This window comes from Pogoniulus pusillus, chromosome 6, assembly GCF_015220805.1.
Source record: "Pogoniulus pusillus isolate bPogPus1 chromosome 6, bPogPus1.pri, whole genome shotgun sequence".
Classification (NCBI taxonomy): domain Eukaryota; kingdom Metazoa; phylum Chordata; class Aves; order Piciformes; family Lybiidae; genus Pogoniulus; species Pogoniulus pusillus.
The window spans coordinates 2,709,384-2,730,547 of record NC_087269.1 but is presented as its reverse complement, the minus strand read 5'-3'; the positions used below and the strand labels follow the sequence as shown (position 1 = coordinate 2,730,547).

General features: G+C 51.4%; 1 protein-coding gene across 2 annotated transcripts in view; it reads left to right on the top strand.

Annotated features, from left to right (window-relative positions):
- Positions 1-1,739: 1,739 nt before the first annotated feature.
- Positions 1,740-21,164, top strand: part of HTRA1 (HtrA serine peptidase 1) — a 41,443-nt gene continuing 22,018 nt past the window's right edge. For both annotated transcript variants that reach the window (XM_064144220.1, XM_064144219.1), the window contains exons 1-2: positions 1,740-2,193; positions 20,467-20,566. In XM_064144220.1, coding sequence (XP_064000290.1) covers positions 1,740-2,193; positions 20,467-20,566 — 554 coding nt within the window. The remainder of the gene's footprint in view (positions 2,194-20,466; positions 20,567-21,164) is intronic.

The following is a 21,164-nucleotide window of genomic DNA, read 5'->3' as shown; positions in this document are numbered from 1 at the left end:
AGACGGTGGCTGTACCCGGGGAAGGGTACTTGAGGGTGATTAGATTACCTTTCAGTGCACAGATGAGGTGCTAAAAGAGCATATGGTGGACAGGTCTCTGTCTACAGTTGAGGTGGTCGCGCAGCCGCCAGGTAAATCGGATCAGCACACTTGGGGGATGATGGAAGAGTGATCACTCTTTTCTTCTTTGATTAAGCGTCTGCTAATTGCTGCTATCCACCTCGCCCCGAGGCTCTGAGAACCTTCGGTGAAACCGAGGGCTAGAAGCGACCCTGGAGAATCCCTCCTCCTATTCTCGGTGCTTTTAGCTCCCGGGTGATGTCAGAGCCGGTCCCCACGACCCGGAGTGCCTGGCATTCCCGGCCGCACTGCCTTTCATTTGCGTACATTTGCACATATTTCTACCAGAAACACGTCCCACGGACCCACAGAAACATCCAGGCTGGAAAAGCCACTCAGGATCACCAAGTCCAACCTACTCTGCAAGATTCACCTTAAACCATATCCTTAAGCATCACCTCCAAACGACCCTTAACCACAGCCAGGGTGAGTGTTTCACCACTTCCCTGGGCAGCTCATTCCAGCGCCTGCCCTCCACACCTGCTCTTCCGCCCACCTCCTTATCGGTTAGAAATGCAATCGACCACAACTGGAGCTTGTGTTTGCAGTCCTTCCTGAAGCGGGGAAGAGCGCGGACCCCCTCCTCGCGGCCGGCAGCATCCCGTTAGCAGCCTTTCAGCTGATGCGGCGCGGCCGCGCCTGGCCGCTGCCAAGTTCCAGCGCTCCAGCTCGGTGACGGACCCTGAGAGTTTGCTCCCGAAAAGACTGGTGGAGTGGGTCGGTGAGTGAAAGGGGGTTACGGGCCCGGGGCAGGCGGGGGAGGAGTGTCACGGGCCCGGGAGAAGCGAGAAAGAGGCTTACAGCTCGGCGGGGTCCGTGTTACGGTGCTGGGGAAGGCGGGATGGGTGATCACGGTTCGGGGGGTCCGTGTTACGGTGCTGGGGAAGGTGGGATGGGTGATCACGGTTCGGGGGGTCCATGTTACGGTGCTGGGGAAGGCGGGATGGGTGATCACGGTTCGGGGGGTCCGTGTTACGGTGCTGGGGAAGGCGGGATGGGTGATCACGGTTCGGGGGGTCCATGTTACGGTGCTGGGGAAGGCGGGATGGGTGATCACGGTTCGGGGGGTCCGTGTTACGGTGCTGGGGAAGGTGGGATGGGTGATCACGGTTCGGGGGGTCCATGTTACGGTGCTGGGGAAGGCGGGATGGGTGATCACGGTTCGGGGGGTCCATGTTACGGTGCTGGGGAAGGCGGGATGGGTGATCACGGTTCGGAGGGGTCCATGTTACGGTCCTGGGGAAGGCGGGATGGGTGATCACGGTTCGGGGGGTCCGTGTTACGGTGCTGGGGAAGGTGGGATGGGTGATCACGGTTCGGGGGGTCCATGTTACGGTGCTGGGGAAGGCGGGATGGGTGATCACGGTTCGGAGGGGTCCATGTTACGGTGCTGGGGAAGGCGGGATGGGTGATCACGGTTCGGGGGGTCCGTGTTACGGTCCTGGTGAGGCGGGAAGGGAGAGAGGGTTACGGGCGGGGGGGAGGGGGCTGGGCCCTCCACCGCCCCGGCCCCGCCCAGCCGCACCGCCCTCCCCCTCCGCCCCGAGCCGCCGTTTAAAGCCGCCCGCTCGACCGGCCGGGCTCACCGCCCTACGCCTACCCTTCTGCTCACTGCCGCCATGCCGCTGTGGGTCTGGAGCCTGCCGCTGGCGGCACTGGTGCTGCTGCTGCCCGCCGCCGCCGTCCCGTCACCTGCCTGCCCCGAACGTTGCGACCGGTCCCGGTGCCCGCCGGTGCCCGCTTCCTGCCCCGGCGGGGCCGTGCTGGACGCCTGCGGTTGCTGTCGAGTCTGTGGGGCAGAGGAGGGTGAGCCCTGCGGCGGCCCCGGCGGCAGCCCGCCCTGCGGTGAGGGGCTCCAGTGCGTGGTGCCGCCGGGCAGCGGCGTGGCCTCCTCCGCTACCGTTCGCAGGCGGGCGGGCGTCGGGCACTGCGTCTGCTCCAGTTCCGAGCCCGTCTGCGGCAGCGACGCCGTCACCTATGCCAGCCCCTGCCAGCTACGGGCCGCCAGCCGCCGGGCAGAGCGACTCCATCAGCCGCCGGTCATCGCCATCCAGCGCGGAGCCTGCGGGCAGGGTAAGGAAAGAGTGCGGAGTGGAGAGGAGCAGCGGGGTGAGAGCCGCGGGGTGAGTGCCGCGTCGCAGGCACCTCGGAGGGCTTGGTGTGCTTCGCCTGGGTAGAGCGCTCGCGTCCTGCGGGCTGCGCTGCTGGCAGCGGTACAGAGGAGCGATCCCCTTCTGGAGGCGTCTCCTCCCGGAGGTATCTCTTTTGGAATTCCTTCCTTTCTCTTGGAGGTCTCTCCCTATGGAGGTGTGCCCTCTTGGAGTTCTCTGCCTCTCCTGGAGGTCTCGCCTCTCGGATAACAGGGATCAAAGCAGAAGAGGCATTCCCCGTCCCGGAGGGTGCCTGGCATCACGAGGAGAGGACCAAAGAAAAGGGCTGGCCTTAACTCAAGTTTGGTATTCAGGTTCAGTGAGAAACTAGAGCAAGAATGCAGTGTTTGTCATCGGCTGCCAAGTATCAGGGGGAAAGGAACCTTGCTTCCAACTTTAAACATCTCACTCCCCCTTGCCTCCCCAGAGAGAGCTGGTGTCAAGCACAGAATCGGGGGAACACGGTTGCAAGACGCTAGAAGCTGCTCAGATGAGACCCCGAGTCCGACGGTGCAGCTTCAACAAAGTTTGGAGCGGGACTCGAGCGCTCTTGTCTGGGCACTGCCGCAAAGAAATGCCCTGCGAAATGAAGCCGAGAACGCAGAAGCTGTTCGAAGCCGATCGCGGTGTGCCTGTGTCGGCAGGGCAGACAGCTGCCTGCCTCCGCCTGCTTCAGCAGATAGGCTCTGGTTGGTAGCAGTAGCTTTGCTAGAAAGGCTGCCGTGGGCTTGTAACTCAACAGCCTGCTCAGCTCAAGTCAGTGTGACCGTGCTGGTGGTGGCTTGATTTTTGGAGGATGAGAGTAGCCGTTGAGAAGTAACCCTGCGAGCAGTTGTGTTTTCCCCTCAGCGTTATCATCATTTAGCTGTTGTTCTAGTTTAATGGGATGTGACTCGAGTAATGGGAGGTGTGAAAGGGATGCCAATGATCTGGAAAGCATATGAAGGTGCGTGGATGTGTTATGAAACTGTGGCTCTGAAGATGGAAGTGCTGGACGGGCCAGCCTAGTGAAGTGTTTGGTCTTGTTGGAATGATGAGTGCAGGATGTGGCTCCAAAAGGCAGTACCCTGCTGGGTTATAAGCAGGGGGTGATCTTTGCAGGTTGCAGCCTTTAACGCAGGCTGACTTAGACCTTGTCAGCTAAGGCTGTGTGTTCCTTCCACGGTATGCAGAAGAGAGTTTAGAGGGTAACGTGAAAAGTTAGCATGAGTTATTCCTGAGGTAGTGGTCACTTAGGAAGTCAGTGCTCTTCCACTGAGGTCTGAATCTGCTGGCACAGACTGTACCATTTCTGCACTTCAAAACCAGATCTCTCTCTAGATTTAGCCATCATCTCCCTAGCAGAAACTGCTGTAAAGTGGCTAGGTGGTCAGCCTGGGTGAAATACTGACGCTGCCTTACAGAGCAAGCTTACCCCTCTGGTGTCAACACACTCTATTGTTTGTGCCACCGGGGTTCCTCTCGGTTCCAAAGCTGCCCTGTGCTCTGTGGGATGCCGCTGGCATTGACTGACACAGCAGACAATTGGACCTTTCACGCTATGGTTTCCTGATCCCCAGCATAATATAATGCCTTGTGATTTGTACCCTCGGCTCTTGAAACCAATATTGTCTGCTCAGTCTTTCCTGCTGAACCTTTTTCCAGACCTGGGGCTGTGTCAGAGCAGTGCATGTCTCCAGGGGGTGGTACCAATAATGCACAGACTGCCTATAGAACCGGTGTAGGAGAACTCCTCACTTTGGGAGCTGCATCATGTGTATGTTCTGTGTGAGCGTACACAATCATTTGACCCTCTCGCACCTCTGTTTGGAGCAGTGCTTGTTCTCTGTATCACTGGGAACAAAAGGAAGGTGCTGGCAAAGCCGACCAGTTTATCCCTAGACCAGAGCAAATATTGCTGCAGGCAAAGCTTTTTCCCCATGTAAATAAGCTCAGCTAAAAAGAGGTGGAGCGCAGCTTCGCTCTTCCTGCAGGCAGGCTGTACCCCACTTTTGAAAAGCCATTGCCTAATGTGTGCCTCCTTGGAGTTGTCAATTTTTGATTTCACTTTGAATTCACTTCCAGGATTGCTTTTGCTGCCTGGAGATGATGTTACCTCTGCTAAAGCGTTTTTGTGCTAGCCACATATCTATGTCAATAATTAGGTGAACTCAGTGCAGTGGCCCAGGGGATAGGGATGCACACCAAGTGTTTGGAAAGCATTTCCTGTTGCTGTTTTTGAAGTTCCAGGTCTCTTTAGTGGCTGGTCAAGTACAATATAGTGAATAATGTATAAACCAAAGAACAGCTTGTTGTCGTTTTCCATTTTCACTTGCTGCAGTCCACTGTCAGTGCTGCTTCGTCCTTCAGTGGTTCTCAAAGCATCTGTTCAGCTCCTTGGAGTGCGTAGGAGAGGATGGAGGAGAGGCAGGGGAAGGTTGTTCTGGGTCTGTGTGCAAGGGAGAGGTTTTTCCTTTGCAGAAAGGCAATCATGAGTCTTACATTTTTCAGAAGCCTCAGAGCTGACTCTAGCCTCGGCTCCAAACACAGCTGAGAGGAGGGGTGGGGACAGGGTGCAGCTGTGTGGCACTGAGGTGCTCAGCCATGGCTATGTGCTTCGGGGAGCAGGATCAGGCCACAGCTCGCTCTGTAAACCAGACAGGCAGAGAGAGCCAAACAGGTTCTATCTGAAGGAGCCTCAGGAGGTGAGAGAGAAGAGCTTGGCTGTGGCTTTTAGCCAGGAAAAGCATCGTCTGCCCTGGTACAGGGAGTGCATGGGGCAGAAGCTAGGCTGGAACTCCCTGCTGGGCTCACCTCAGTTAAGGTCAGGCTAGGCAGCTGACAAGCAGGGTGACAACCCCTCTCATTAGTCTGTGTCACTGTCTGGGGCCGTGTGCCCTTTCCAGATCTCCCCTCCTGCGGTGTGGCTGTGAGCAGTGTAAGCAGCAGTAGCTGTCCCAGCCTGGCTGCCCTGGGCAGCTCTTCCCTCTGCCTCCAGCAAATGATGCAGCCTTACTTGTCAAAACTGCCCGCAGCACCAGCAAGCTGCTCCTGCATCAGCTTGGGCAAGGCTGCTGAGCTGGGGCTTCTGCACAAGACTCTTCACTGTCCGTGAGGGACATGAGAGATGTCGGTGGGAGGTATTCAGGCCTGCAAAGCACACATTGGTGCAGCACGGCATGGGTTGGTACTGATGGAAATACAAAGGCACAGAAGGAGATTAATGTTTCCTGAGAGAATCCAAGACTGTGAAGATCATCCCACACCCACGAGTGAGGGCAGTGCAATCAGACCTCAGTGTTCAGTGTGCTGGGAGGATGTTTTCTTTCTCTTCTGCAAATATATTTTTGGTGCTCTTAAATCCCCCCTGCTGACCACGGGAAGAAGGCTTGGGATGTTTAACACACAATCCAAACCAGGCTTCCTTCCCCTCCTCACCTCTTGCAAGTGCTGGCAGGCATTTTGGGACACTGTGCCCTGCTCTCCATGCTCTGCTCTTCACACTGTAAAGTGCAAACTAACCTGGATTTGTCCTTTCACCTTTAACCAGAGTAAGAAGAAGAAAGTTCCTCGTGGTTACACTCAGTTCCCAACTTTCCTCTGCCCCTTTTTTGAATCAGGTTGTTGTGTTTTCACATTTTTACCGTGGCTGATGTGGTATCCCAGTAACTTCAGCAGTCCTCAGCACGCCTGCATCTCTCACAGGCAGTTCATACTTCTGCTAGCAGCAGGATGTCAGCTCTGGAGTTTGATGTGAGCTCTCCTGGTTCAGATTAAGCAGGTCATTGCTGCTTGCTGTAAGGGAAGGCAGGGGTGAGTTGAGGGGCAACTCTCAGTCCTGGAAAGGTGTGTATCACTGGCAGATACAGGCTTTGCTGTTTCTCTTCATCACATTATCATTTCATACTTCTAGAGACAGGGGCAGGGAGCAAAAGAATTCATCACTCAGTTTCTTGCAAAGTGGCTGACTTCATATTTTGAAATGCACCAGGCAAAAATGCATCCAAGTGACTCTCATCATCTGGCAGAAGAAAAGGACCTCCGTGGTCAATAAACCGTTTGTCACCAGCTGAGCTCTTCAGAGTCAGCCCAAGAACGAGATCCTTGCAGCAGAGAATGGGAAAAAGCAGTAGATGGACCTACCTGACTTCCTCTGCCTGTAGTAGGGATAGGGATGGCAGCACCATGCCTGGCAGGAATGGTTTACCAGGGCAGGAAGAGAAACTCAGCTGAGAAATCTGGGCAGGTCGGGAACTGAGCCAGATGTTTATCAAGAGGAAAGCTGATATTGTTGTCATGAACCAGGCTGCCAGGTGTTGCCCAGAAGATGGTTGGTGCATGGCAGAACTGCTGGGAGACCTTTGCAGGTCACTTGGCACACGTGGAGTCTGTTAAGAATGACCTGGGAGGACCTGGTGTGGAGGACCTGGATGCACAAATGAGTGCTCCAGTGTCATTAATTCTTTTTAGTCTCCTCCATCTTCTGTGGTTGCTGTGTTTGGGTGGTCCAGAAGTCATTATCGTCTGACTTTTCTCTGTGTCTTTTGCAGCAGCAGGAGAAGGGGAGGGAGGGAAGAGGCAGCTGAAGGCGATGGAAATAAATAGCAACATATTTCCAGAAGAGAACCGAATCCCAAGTGTGGGATTAAAAAGCTTTTTCCAAAGCCAACTATTCAGCTCTGAGAGGAGGGAACTGTAAGAAGTGGTTTGTCTGAAGAAGCTCACCTTTTCCCCTCTCCACATCTAGAGTTCCTTCCCAGGGAGCTGCAGTTACTCTGTAGTCTCTAAACTTCAAACAGTCAAGTCAGTAAATACAGATTTGGAACATGGAAAGGTTCAGTCTTTTCATCTGGGCTTTGAAATTTAAAGGTACCTGTGGACTGGACAGGAATACTTAGAGCCATGAGTAAGCAGCAGGAGTCTTATTAAGTAGAATCTGGATACAATGCAGTCAGCATATCCTGAGCAGTTAAAGGAAAGACTTTGGCATCCAAGAAATAGGAGAAGCTGGAAAATATTATTCAAATGTGAATTTCTGAGTGCTTGGAGTGGAAGAAAGCAACGTTAGAAACTGGGGTACTGTGGAGCTTCACTTTTGTTGTAAATAAATTCACTCTATGCTTCCATACACTGCCAGGGCCTCTAGGATTCCTGTCTGGATTTGGCAGTCAGTCCTGCAGCGTTTGTAACCGGGCCCAAGTGGATACCCAGCATTGTTTTGGAGGCTATGTTCAAGATGCAGGAAGAAAGAAAGAGTTGATTTTTGCCTTCTGGGTGCAGTCCATGGTGATTCCCAAATCAGTTTGCCTGCCTTGAAGAGAGGGATATAAGTTAAAGACAAGTCTCAGGTCCCCTGTATCAAAGGGCTATAAAATAATGCCTTCACCTTATGATAACTGATGATGTTGACCTCATCTCTGTAGGTAACAGGAGGCTTACCTTAAACTTGTGAGACAGGACACAAGTGACTTTTATTGCAAAGTGGAGCAAATGGAGAAAAAACTTCTCTGCTGTATTTGAAGATGAATTAGGCAGCCAGGCAGGGCAGCTCTTGAATTTCTGAGTTAATATCAGATACCCTGGTGCACTGATAAGATGAAGTACAAGGCTGGAAGCCATCCAGGTTGTGCAATTGCTGCAAGTGCTCTGCCAGGAGCTTGTTTCTGGAGACAAAAATATGGCAGTGTATCCACACATGCTGCAAAAAACATACCCAGCCCTCTGTGAGTAGATCCTTTAGCCTCTGCTTTTATTGCACAGTAAAAGCAATTGCCTGGTGCAAGCTGGCACCAGGACTGTGGCTGGTCCTGTTGGTGTGAGCAGCAGCATGCTAATGGCACCAGTGATGGGAGTGTGCTGAGTGTTGGGGCATAGCTCTGCTATAGGTGCCCTGCTACGACCTTCGGTGTTAGCCAAACCTCCTTCCCTCATCTGTGGCTGATTCCAAACAGATTCTGTGTGAGGATTTTTTTGGTCTTTCAATTTTTCCACTCCCTCCGGGTGAGATGAGAGGGATGCATACACAGTGCAGAATTCCTCCTGGCAGTTTTGCAGGCCTGTTGCCAGAACTATCGATGAGATGGAGCTCAGCAAACAAAACCGACCCAACACTTTGTGTTTCTGCTAGCAAGTGGCTTTGCACGTCTTTGTCCTGGCAGACAGCTGGCAGACAGAATCATACAGATTAAATCTAATGACCATGCACAGAAGTTGCCCAGCTCTCTGAAATTTGCAGTAGTTTCTAGAGCAGAGCATGAAGAGAAGCTCACAAGAGTTTTCCAGAGGCCACTGTGGTTACACCATCCTACAGTGAGTGAATCTAGGGCGGGAGAAGATAAAGAGCTTTGCTCAAGGTCAGTTACTACACTGGTAGCAGAGCTGAAAGCAAATGGAGGTTTTCTGAGTCCCTGCTCGTTTTTCTGCCCCTTGCCAGCACTGCTGCTCCGTTTTCCATTACTTTCCTTTTCCATTACTCTGCTTCTTAAACTTGCAGAGTGCAGTGCTGGCTTTGCTCTGCAAACGGCATCGATGAACTGTCAATCTGCATCTGCAGAAAGGCATCTTGGAGGAGAGTCAGAGTGGGTGGGCCAAACACTAACAAGGAAGAGAAGCTCAAGCAGCGCTCTCTTTGCACTCCCTGAAATAAATAATCCCCCAGGAATCTCCTGCTGTAACATTTGTGGTGGTGGAAAGATGATTCATCTCATTTTCCAGCACAGCATATGCATTATTTGGTGTGCTTGCCCATCCCTGCTCACGGATCTGTCTGTAGACCCCTGTGAGTGTCAGCTTAGCCGAGCTTTACCTTGTTTCCTTTAGTGTTCAGGCACTAAAAGTGGGCAAGGGGAGGTCACTTATAAGATGCTATGAAAATATTGAGATGATCTATAAAGCAGATAAGGTGTGTGGATGAATAGAAGAAAAAAAAGGCCACTGTAAACGGTGAATGCTGATGGCAGAGCAGAGACTATAACACTTTGAATTCTGCAAACTGAAAAAGAAGCAGATCTGAGAAGGGGAGCCTGGAACCCTGCTCTTTGACCCCTCCAGGAGGAGTTACAGATGCAGTGGAGCGGGGTGCAGCGTGGCAGTGGCAGGTGTTACACATGCAGTGGAGCAGGGTGCAGCGTGGCAGTGGCAGGAGTTACACATGCAGTGGAGCAGGGTGCAGCGTGGCAGTGGCAGGAGTTACACTTGCAGTGGAGCAGGGTGCAGCGTGGCAGTGGCAGGAGTTACACATGCAGTGGAGCAGGGTGCAGCGTGGCAGTGGCAGGAGTTATACATGCAGTGGAGCAGGGTGCAGCGTGGCAGTGGCAGGAGTTACACATGCAGTGGAGCAGGGTGCAGCGTGGCAGTGGCAGGAGTTATACATGCAGTGGAGCAGGGTGCAGCGTGGCAGTGGCAGGAGTTACACATGCAGTGGAGCAGGGTGCAGCGTGGCAGTGGCAGGAGTTACACGTGCAGTGGAGCAGGGTGCAGCATGGCAGTGGCTGTATCCCCCCTGGCAGTGCCACCTCTGTTCTGTAGCAAACTGGGGCAGCAGAAGTACTCTCTGTATTACCCCAGGTTCACTGCCCACACACCCACTGGTTTCTGATGTCTATATTAAGACAATCTGTGTGGCCCCAGGGTGATTCTTACAGACACGTGTGGAAAAAACACTGCCAGAGGCTGAGGGCTGTGCTGAGTGTGGAGATACTGTGAGGCTTGCCATGTAGTTACGCTGGATTTATGTGTGGTGCAATTCCTGAAGCCTCAGAGTAGGAAGGGGATGTGTTTTATGGCTCCTTTGAGGTTTCTCCTATAGATTTCATCTCTCTGCCACTGCAAGAAGAGTCCTGCCACAGCCAAGTGATGCAATCGATGCCTTCTCCAGCTGCAGAGAAGCAGCATCTTAGGAGGCTTTTTTTAAAGCTTACATCTTAAGAGGCTTTTTTAAGCTTTCTCCTTAGAGAGAAGAGAATGTTTATGAAGCATGAAAGCGAGAACTTGTTTTTATTCCCTGGTGTTTTCATACCAGGGTTCCTGGAAGTTGAAGCTAAGCCTCTCTTAAGCAGGGATTCCTTCTAAAGATGCAGTGCGAAAGTTTCTCACATACTTAAAATGAGACCTTAATGGTTTTATGATGGTCAGAGGAGTCGTCCAGATTAGGCAGCTGTTGGCTACACGCAGGCTATAGGAATTACCACCCTGCTCTGACTTCAGAGCTGATTTGAAGTTGTTTTGGTCCTTCTCTGCCTGAGATGAGTGGAGCTGGGAGGCAGCGCAGGGCGATGAGCTGAGTTGGAAGGGATGTAAACTGAGCAGGGCTGGGAAGAAAAAAAAAGGAGAGGAGAAATTATTCCTGACTCATCTGTTGTATTTTCAGCCTTTAGCAGAGAAGAGAATACCACATCTGCTTTAACCTGAGCTACTCTTTGCATCTGCCTGCAGGAAACCAGGCAGACGCTTTGCCACAACTACCTGACCCACGTTTCTTGGCGTTTCCAGTTCAGACAGGACTGCTGTTAATGATGGCTTTCAGCTCGGCATTCTTTGCCCTTGTCCTGAATTGCTCTGGGTTCTTTTTTGTCTGAGCACTCTGCTTGCCTTCCTCACCCGCTCGGACAGACCCACGCAAGGCACTGCAAGGGTAGCGCCGGGACGGCCACCCAGAGCTGTGCATCCTGTCCAGCCTGCTCCAGGGTAGGGTGTCCCTGCTCATGGGTTGGAACTAGACGATCCTTGCGGTGTCCCTTCCAGCTCTGACTGATTCTACGATCCTTGCCAGAGGTGCATTTAATTAGTCTCTCCCGCAGCGAGGCCGAGCTCCGCGGTGCATGGGCACGGGCAGGGTGCTGCGGGAACAGCCTGTTCCTGCCGGCAGGGCTGCGTTCCTGCAGCGCGCAGCTCCAGCGCGGTGTTTATGCAGGCGCTGGGCTGCCTCCCACCTCACCGCCGCTGTTTACAGAAGGGATCGCAGTTTCCTGTTGTGTTAGATGGAGCTGTCGCCTCGCTCTGGATCCCTGCCCTCCCTGCTGGCCCTGGAGTGCTTCTGAGCCTCCTCAGCTCGAGAGCCTGTGGCTCCTGCTCGCTGGTGCTCAAACACGGAGCCCCACTTCGCGCAGGGGCAGGCAGTGCACTTCTCTTGGAGAGGATTTCTGGCATTGCTGAGAGGTTTTATGTACTTTCAGAATTCTTTTTTCCTCCCTATGGAGTTCTGCAAAGGTTGCCAAAGCACAGGACTATTCCCGTGAGAGAAAACAGGGGTTACGTCCACTTTGAAGACAAATCTAAGCCACTGAGGGTCCGAATTGCTTTTCACAAGCTACAGAGAGATTGAGTAACACATGTGCACATCTGGAGCGTTCCTCCTCCTGCAGAGCACTCCAACCGTTTGACATCCATCTAGCAGCAGTTGTCTTGCAACAGAAGATGCTCTGTAGCTGGTTCATTTACTACTTGCTCTGCCTTGTAGACAAGTGGTAGGAACACTTCGTGTTTGGCTAAAACGTTACCTTGTGTATTTGAAGCTATGGGGGAACTTGCCACAAGAAAGCTGCAGGCAGCTGGCCCAAGGACCTTGCCTGTTGGCCATCGTCAGTGGCAAGAAAATCTGGAATGACACAGGGACAGGAAGCCAAAGAGATCTGGTTTGTGCTGAGGAGGAAGCTGGACCAAAGAGACCTAAGCTCTCTGAAGGCTCTGTGCTTTACAGTACTTGGTGGTTGCTTTCCTGTTTTCTGAGCGCAGCAGAGCTCTGCAGCTCTCTCTCCTCACATGTCACCAGGATCTGGTTTTACTTACTCAGACACCTGCATTTTCAGGAGCTTCCCCTCTGAGCAGGATAAGCATTAATTGGTGGCTGGTGCTTGGGAATTAGGGTGCACGCAGAGACCCAGCCCTGCAGTGCCTTGCAGAATGTCCTGCTGCTTGGTGGCTTTGCCTGCTCCTCCACACCCTTTCCCTCATCTTTTATTCTTGAGAATATCAGTTTAAATGTTCCAGTTGTTAATCTTCAGGTTTGTACTCAAACGTGCTCTGAGCGACCCCACACAGAGCTTGAAACTGGTTTAGGTGAGCCATTTGGGGACTGTCTTGTCCTACAAACTTTGTATGGGTTCCCCATTTTGATTTAGGTTGGCAGATGCTTCTTCCCCACCCCCCACCTCCCCTCTCCCCTGTTGCTGTTTGTTTAAAATGAGTGATTAAAATTAATCATCTCAGGCTTTTGGATTAGCAGGGGAAGCACAAATTTCAAAGCCTGTTACTTGCAAGATCTCTGGTGTGTGGGACAGGGTCCTTGTTAAAGGCTGCCAAGAAAGAATTGATCATCTAAATATTATGGTGATGGAAATGGATTGTGTTTGCCCTTTGCAAGTTTGCATCTGTGCCAAAAAGCAATTTGACTTTAAATCCTCACTTGGGTCTTGCAGTGGCTCTTGCTGCAGGAAATGTTTTATATGGCCAGCAGATGAGTGCAGTTTGCTGTCTGGCAGAATCAGAGGCTTGAAATCTCTCCATTATTTAGAGCTATCAAACCCTTCTTTTTTCTTTGCTCTTAGGGCTGCAACAGCAATGCAGAATTTCTCCTCAGAAATCTCAAAGTGCCTTTATTTTCTCCTTGGGTTGTACAAGGGAAAAATAACTGAGGTAATAGTGGGTTTAGTAGTGAGATGCTGTGGCTTAGCCCTCTTAATTCCCTCCACTGATCTAAAAGTGGTTCTTAAGCAAATCATCTACGATAGGTAGAAAGTTGTTTCTTGTTTTCTTGGTGTTTTCATTGCATAATACCCTTTTTTTGGGTGCATTACACAGTTCAATTTACCCTTGACTACACCGTGGAGCTGCAGCTTGATGTCATTGAAGAGAAAAAGCTTCGTGGCAGCAAGCAGATCCCCATACATCACTTTTTCCTCCTGTCTCTCCAGCGCAGCTTGCTGATCCCGCTGCTTTCCGCGGGAGCTAAGCACATTTGCTGGAGTTTTTGTTTCCAGAGCAGCGTCAGAGGTTTTGACATTTTCCTATACGGCATGAATGGGAGGTTGTACAAACAGTAGTGGTTGGGGTTTTGTTTGGTTGGGGGTGGGGGGAGTGGAAGTTCTCCAAGTAAAACTCGACAGTCTTGTGGTTTGTGCTAGTAGTCACCGGTTCTGCCAGCGCAGAGGTTTCCTGAGTGCTTCAGCCCCTCTTGCTCTGCGGAGAAACCCAAACCCATGGTGCTCTTTCAGCCCCTGCTCTGCAAATGCACCTGGGGTTGTGTGTCTGAGCGTGACCTTAAGCAGGCAGCAAGCACAGGAGGAAGCAATCCTCTCTTCTCAGCAGCCACGACACAAACTTGAGCACGCTGCGGTGCTTCAGCTTGTGCCCGGTGTTGCTGGGCACGGATTTGGTAGCTGTGCTGCTGGTCGTTATGGAGCTAACAGGAGAAGACATTAACCATAGATCCCCGAGGCCAAGCTACATTTCATTCCACTGGCACCAGCCTGATGTCAGCAGACCATGGGACGCTGCATGTTGAGATGGTTACTCTCTGTTTGATGGAGGGAACAGGGCTGAAACAGCTTTCCTGGCTGTGCTGCTGCTTGGGCGCAAGCATGAGGCAAAGCCAAAGGACCTTTAAACCTGGCTCCTCTGGAAGCACAGGGCAGGGAACATTTCCAACAGCAAGCACCCTTCATGCCGACCCTCCCTGCAGTCTGTATGTGAGTGTCCTTTGTGAGAGCTGCAAAATGGCAGGCACTGATTGTTGCAGCCCTCTTGGATCGTTGCTGTACCATAGGAGATTTGGGATTTTTGTTTCCATCTTAATGGGAATGACATTTTTTGGCTGTTTTTGGAGGAACCAAAGGCTTGATTCCAGACCAAATCTGAGTTTACCTGTGGACTAGGTGATTGCCAGATGTCCCTTCCAACCCCTACTCTTCTGTGATTCTGAGCTTTTTGCCTTAGGAGATGAAGCTACCTGGGGTGGTCACACTGAGTGTGAGTCTCTACTCACTGCTGTTTGCTGGGATGTGCCTTTTCTTCAGCACCACTCTGGGTCTTTAGGTAAAAAGTTACATGGAATGAGACAGTTGTGTTCATTCCAGCTTCAGCCAGTGGAAAGGAGAACTCATGGCTCCCTACAGCTACTTGAAAGGAGGTTGTGCAGAGGTTGGTGCTGGTCTCTTCTCACAAGTCGTTAGTGATAGAGTAAGAGAGAACGGCCTCAAGCTGTGACTGGGTAGGTTTAAACTGGACATCAGGAAACTTTAATGGAAAGAGTGTTCATGCACTGGAGTGGGCTGCCCAGAGAGGTGGGGGAGCCACCAACCCTAGATGTGTTTAGAAGTCATTTGGATGTGGTGCTTGGGGATGTGGTTTAGGGTGCACTTTGTAGAGTAAGGATATGGGTTGGACTTGGTGATCCTGGGGGGCTTCTCCAACCTGAATGTTTCTGTGATTCTATGAGACATGAGAGGGTTGGGGATGCCACAGCACAGCTTGGCTTCACTGGCTGCAGTTGGGAATAGGCAAAGAGCTGAGCTGGTTGTGATAGATGAGAGCAGAATCCCCTTGTTTGAAAGAAGGAAAAGCATGTAAACTGGATGGAAAGATGAGATGTGCCTAGAGGTTTGTGTGAAGATCTGTTGGCATGAGAGGTGGTCCTGTGGTCCTACACTGAGAGGCCTTCCAGAGGAGCAGACACAGTTCTCACAACCAAAGGGCTGAGGTTGTTTTTGTGAGATTCCTGTCTCCAAAGCCTCTCTGCAGCTTAGCTCAAAATATGACCCAAGGCAGCCTGCGTGAGCTGCAAGCGGTCAAGCATCAGTGCCATTTTGAGTAATGACTTCATCAGAGCCTAGATCTTAATATGCTTTTTGGCTCATCTTTATGAAACAGAATTATTTCAGCTGTTTACAGCCAAGTGTTCTTTTTTTCCATGGCTTGGTATTCTGCCTTGTCTCCCAGCAGTTTACTGATCTCAGCCCTGTTAGTGTCAGTTGGCAGAGGTTTTCATTCAAGGGCTGGCAGCCAGCACACCTTTGATGTCCTTCAAGATTTGGTTGCCTTGGGAGTTTTTTTCATGCTGTAAACTATTTCTGTTTTATAAAGTCAGTTTTTGATGATTAACTGCATTCACAGCACCCATCTTCATAATGTCATTAACAAAGGTTTCTTAACCATGCTCAGGGGCATTTAGGGCATTCAGGGCATTGTGCAATAGTTCATCAGAAGCATTGCAAAACAAAATATATATAAATAGAAAGAGGAACAGTCTGCAAAGACCTGAATGTGAAAACCTCAAGTTATTTAGGAACCAGGGCTTTATTCAAGCTCACTTTTCAATGATGTAAAGAAAAACAAACAAAACCTTCCAAAAAACCCAAGAAAAAGAAAAAACAAAACAAACCCACAACAACAACAAAAATACTCCCACAGATTTCAACCCCAAACACAAGACTTAAAAAAGAGAATGGAAAGAATCCACTAAGAATAAAACTCCAGAAGAGTGTGCTTTAAAGGCAAAGAAAAAAGCCAGATACCTGGGGGGACTTTATTGCCATTGAATCGATGCTGCACGTACCAGAGAAGCAGTTCTGAACTGAGTAAACAACATTTGGGGGGCCACTTTAAGGCACAGGATTCAAGACTCCCATCCCCTGCTTGTAGAGTCCCTGTTAGGCAAGGAGGGTGTCATGGCTGGATGCATGCATGAGAGCACACAGGCAGTGGGGATTAAACAGTCAAAGCTTCATCATCAATCAGAACTGAAAGCTATTACTTTTTTCTTTGCCATGGTCAAGGAGCTGTTAGCTGTGGTGGGCATTAGGTGTCTGTGTGATAGGCAGCTGCTGTGCATGCACACAGCCCCAGTCTGGTCTCCATTTTTGCCTCCATTATATTTTTTTCTCTGTGATAGGAGAAATTTGTAGCATGTTCATAACATCACAGAATGGTAGGGGTTGGAAGGGAACTTAAAAGCTCATCCAGTCCACCCCCCCCGCCAGAGCAGGGTCACCCAGGGCAGATCACAGGGGAACACATCCAGGTGTGTTTTGAATGTCTCCAGAAAAGGAGACTCCAGAACCTCTCTGGGCAGTCTGCTCTAGGGCTCTGGCACCCTCACAGTGACAGAGATTTCTCTTCTGTTCCTGTGGCCCAGTATCACAGTATCATCAGGGTTGGAAGAGACCTCACAGATCATCAAGTCCAACCCTTTACCACAGAGCTCAAGGCTAGACCATGGCACCAAGTGCCACGTCCAACCTTGCCTTGAAGTGCCCCAGTTTTCCCCAGTCCCCCTTGTCCTGCCCTTGGCCATCCCTGAGCAGAGCCTGGCTGCATCCTCCCGGCACTGCCCTGCACATCTTTAGCACAGCAGCGAGGGCAGCCTTCAGGCTCCGCTGCTCCCAGCCTCAGCTCTCTCTCTGGTCTCACAGGAGATGTTCCACTGCTTGCAGCAGCTTGAGGGCTCTGGGTTGGACTCTCTCAGGCAATTCCCTGAGGTCCTTCTTGAACTGACGGGCCCAGACTTGGGCACAATATTCCAGATGTGGCCTCTCCGGGGCAGAGGAGGGTTGATACTTCTGCTATAGCCTTCTGCCTTTACCTTGTCACATGATGGCAAAAAACAGCTGGCAAGACCCTCTCCTGTGAGCATTCATCTGAATGGTGCTGGGGCTGCTGTTTCTTTGCTGCAGAAGGTGTTTTCCATTTCAGTGGGCACTTGTTCAGCAGCTGTTGCAAAACTGTTACACAATGCAAGAATTCCGACTACATAAGCGAGGCGTGGCCAGCTCTGGTGAGCTTTTTTGGGTCAGTATGCCACGAATCAGCCTTCATTATCTAACTGGTTTGGAGTATGAAGTTTGACCTTTTAACCGTGTGGCTTGGTTCAGGGCTGTGCAAGGAGATGGATCATGTGCAGACCACTGCCCCTTCTGGGATCTTGCTCTTCGCAGCCTCCACCTCCAGCCAGCAGCTCTCGGAGGTGCAGTTGTTAGCAGTCTCGCCACGCACAGCTCAGGCATCCTTTCTCGTCTTGAATAGCTACAGGCAAAAAAAAACCCTGAAAACAAAGCTGTGTGCTCCCTGTGCAGTGCCCTCAGCTGTGGGAGCTCTCTTTTTTTTTTCCAAGGGCAGGATGTGACCTTTGAATGTCTGCAGTGTTGTAGCGGAGATGAAATCATTTTATAAGCTGGGATCACAAAGTGTATTAATGGATACAGTGGTGCCCTGCAGCATTTCATCCCAGCGTGGCATTAGCCCAAGCTGATCATCTGGCAGAGCCGCTGCTTGGTGCGAGTGAGGACACCCAAGCTGCAGCTCTCCTTCTGCTGCCGCTTCTCCCACACGCTCCCGTGGTGGCTGTCAGCTTTGCAGCCATGGCAGCGCTCGCTGGCCCTGGAATCCTTCTGAGAAAGAGAACAGAGGGCTCAGGGGATGTGGGACATCAGAGGGCTGGAGAACCTCTGCTACGAGGACAGGCTGAAAGAGTTGGGGCTGTTCAGCCTGGAGGAGAGAAAGCTCCAGGGAAACCTTAGAGCTGCATTTCAATACCTGAAGGGGACCTACAGGAAGGCTGAGGAAGGACTGTTTAGAAAGGCCTGGAGGGTCAATGGTTGAAGCTGGAGCAAGGGAGATTTAGGTTGGACATAGGAATGAAGTTCTTTACAATGGGAATGGTTGCCCAGGGATGTGGGTGAGGCTCCATCCCTGGAAGCACTTAAGATCAGACTCGATGTGGTCCTGGGCAGCCACAGGAGGATTAGACACGATGACCTTTGAGGGTCCCTTCCAACCCAAACCAATCTGTGGGCAGCAAAGAGAAGCTCATCCCTTTGGCACACTGCTGATTGTCAGCCAGCAAGTCCTCCTGCCTCAGTGGCGTCAGAGTCCAAGGACAACAGTTTGTGTGTGCATCACAGAAAGCCTTGGGAGAAGGTGGCAGGTGAGGACACAAGTTTGCTGATCAATGTTCCTGCCTCACAAAGCAGATTAACATCTCCAAACTGATCTGAAACTGCACAGCAGGTTAGGTGGTTAACTGCTGTTTGGGACTGACTGCATCTAGAAGCTCTTGAGATACTTCACAGAGTACAAAGAGGGAGAAAAAAACAAGTTCTGGAGTGATCAGGTGCTGTGGAGGTTTCTGCCTCCAGGATGTGCTTAAAAACTTGCCTAGTTTTCCATTCTGCTTTGCAGATCATGAAGGTCATTCAGGTATCAGTGTTGGGACAGTCTTGTGCTTCCTCTGCAAATAAATCACCCTGTAACACCATGCCAGGCACTTAGAGCACCCACAAGCCGCTTAGTGCTGTAATCTCGAGACAGATTTAGAAGCCAACTGGTAAAGATGGACAGGAGAAGCACAGCACTATTAGTGCTCATCTGAAAATCGGTTGCAGATTTGGCTTCAGCCTTCATAAGGTGAGATGGAGGTGTCAGATCAGGTTGGAAGACTAAGGAAAACAAGGGAAGTTCCTTGCCTCTAGGGAGATGCAAGGGCACAAAAAATGGTTTCTCTTACCAGACACCAGTTCGCTCTGGTGGTGACTGAAAGAGGATTTCCTAAGGATCTGGGCTCCTTGGTGTGCTCAGCATGCCTGAGGGACAGGATGCCATCCGGAATCACAGAAACATCCAGGTTGGCAAAGTGTCTCAGGATCACCAAGTCCAACCTAGAACTCTTTGGGGTGTTCCAATCTCTTAGTTGCTCCCAGTTTAGCCACAACAGAAAGTTTTGCCCCTGAACTACCTGAGCAGCTAAGGTGTCAGAAGCCTGAGGGTTTTTTCCCGGGGATCTGTTGACATCTGATGGTGCAGACAGGTTTCCTGAGGGCCATAAAAGGAGTTCGGTATCCAGTTGCTTTTGGAAATCCCACTGACCTCTCCTGAATACTCTGTGACCGTGAGCGTTTGTGTTACAGCAGTGCCCAGGAATGCAGGGCTTTGTGGTCCCATTGTTTTCCTCTGCCTATCTGTTTTATAGCCTTGAGGGTGGTTCAGTAACTCCAAAGTATGTGGGATCTGCTCCTCTCTGGAGCTAATGGACCACGGGCAGTTGCAGTGGAAAGGATGCCTGAAGTGTGGCTGTGCAGAGCTTATGTAATGGGCATCCATGGTTTAGGTGCCAGGCAGGGGCTGGTGGCTCAGGCTGTGCGGGGACAGGGCAGCAGAAAGCTTCATACCCCAGCTGAACTTCCATGGCGGCTGCTGTAGGCTTACCCTGGGGTTAGGACCTTGTTGTCCTCGGCATTTCACAAAGGCAGCAGCATGAGGCTTCAAAAGCCACTGAGCAGACGTGTTCTGGCAGAGGAACAGAGCCCGTTTGTTTAAGCCGGGAGGGCCCTACCAGCTAAGCAGCCCGGCCAGAAAAGAGGTAAAAGCAGAAAGGGAGGCATCTGAGTGCAAAATCCCTTTGACAAAGGAAGAGTGAGGCGCTGCAGAAATGGGCTAAACCCTGCTCCTCCCGTGCCTCATCCCCAGGAGCTGCAGCAGTGGCTGTGCTAAGCTGGGGGCTGCCCGAGCACAGGAGCTGCAGCCACGCTTGGAGCAGCAGTGCTGCTGTCCTGGGGCTTGCTGAAGTGCACTTGAAATCAGAAGGGTTTGTGAGTCTCTATCTGAATGGTGAAGTGTGCTGCCTGTTGGAGTGGGGCCAGGGCAGGCCATGAAAGTGATCTGAGGGCTGCAGCACCTCTCCTGTGAAGCAAGGCTGAGAGAGTTGGGGTTGTTCAGTCTGGAGAAGAGAAGGCTCTAGAGAGAGCTTACTGCGGCTTGGAAAGAAGATGGGGACAGTCTCTACAGCAGAGCCTGTTGTGACAGGGCAAGGGGGTGATGGTTTGGAAGAGGAGGGATTAAGGTTGGGTATAAGGAAGACAGTTTTTATGCAGAGGATGATGAAACACTGCCCCAGGTTGCTGAAAGAGGTGGAAGATGCCCCATTCCTGGAACCGTTCCAGATCAGGCTGGGCAGAGCTCTGAGCAACCTGCTCTGGTTGAAGATGTCCCTGCTGACTGCAGAGGGACTGGGCTGGATGACCTTTAGAGTTCCCTTCCAACCCAAACCCATACTATGATTCTCTTGTGAGCAAGGAAGCAGAAGTGAAACCTAGGGGCAAGAGTTGTGCTCACAGACGACTTACGGAAGGGAAAGACAACCACTGGGAGCTTTTTTTAATCCAGGTGTTTTGCAGTGAGCCTTCTCCTGCCACTTGGAGAACTCAGGGCATGTTTGCTGTCTCTGTTCCAGGCCAAGAATATCCTAACAGCCTGCGGCACAAGTACAACTTCATTGCAGATGTGGTGGAGAAGATCGCTCCTGCCGTGGTCCATATTGAATTGTTCCGCAAGTAAACAAGATGCCCACTTGTGATTTTTGTGTGCTTGAAAGCAGCTGCCAACGTGCCAGGAATGATGACTGGTGCTGTGTGATACAAGAGAGGCTGTGGAAATGATAAATGCTTAAGAATCAAAGGTCATTTGAATCACAGAATCACAGAAACGTGCAGGCTGGCAAAGCACTCAGCATCACCAAGTCCAAGCTAGAGCCCTACTCTACAAGATTCACCTTAAACCATAGCCCTAAGCACCACAGCCAAACCACCCTTAAACACATCCAGGCTGGGTGACTCCACCACCTCTCTGGGCAGCTCATTCCAGTCCCTGACCACTCTCTCCATGGAAAACTTTTTCCTAATGTCCAATCCAAACGTCCCCAGCCTCAGCTTGAGGCTATTCCCTCTTGTTCTGTCTCCAGTTCCCTATGAGAAGAGCCTAGCAGCAGCCTCTCCACAACGTCCCTTCACATAGCTGTAGGCAGCAATGAGGGCTCCCCTCAGTGTCCTCTGTTTCACACTAACCATCCCCAGCTCCCTCAGTCACTCCTCATCAGATTTATTCTCCAGGCCTTTCCTCAGCTTTATTGCCCTCCCCTGGACCCACTCTAAC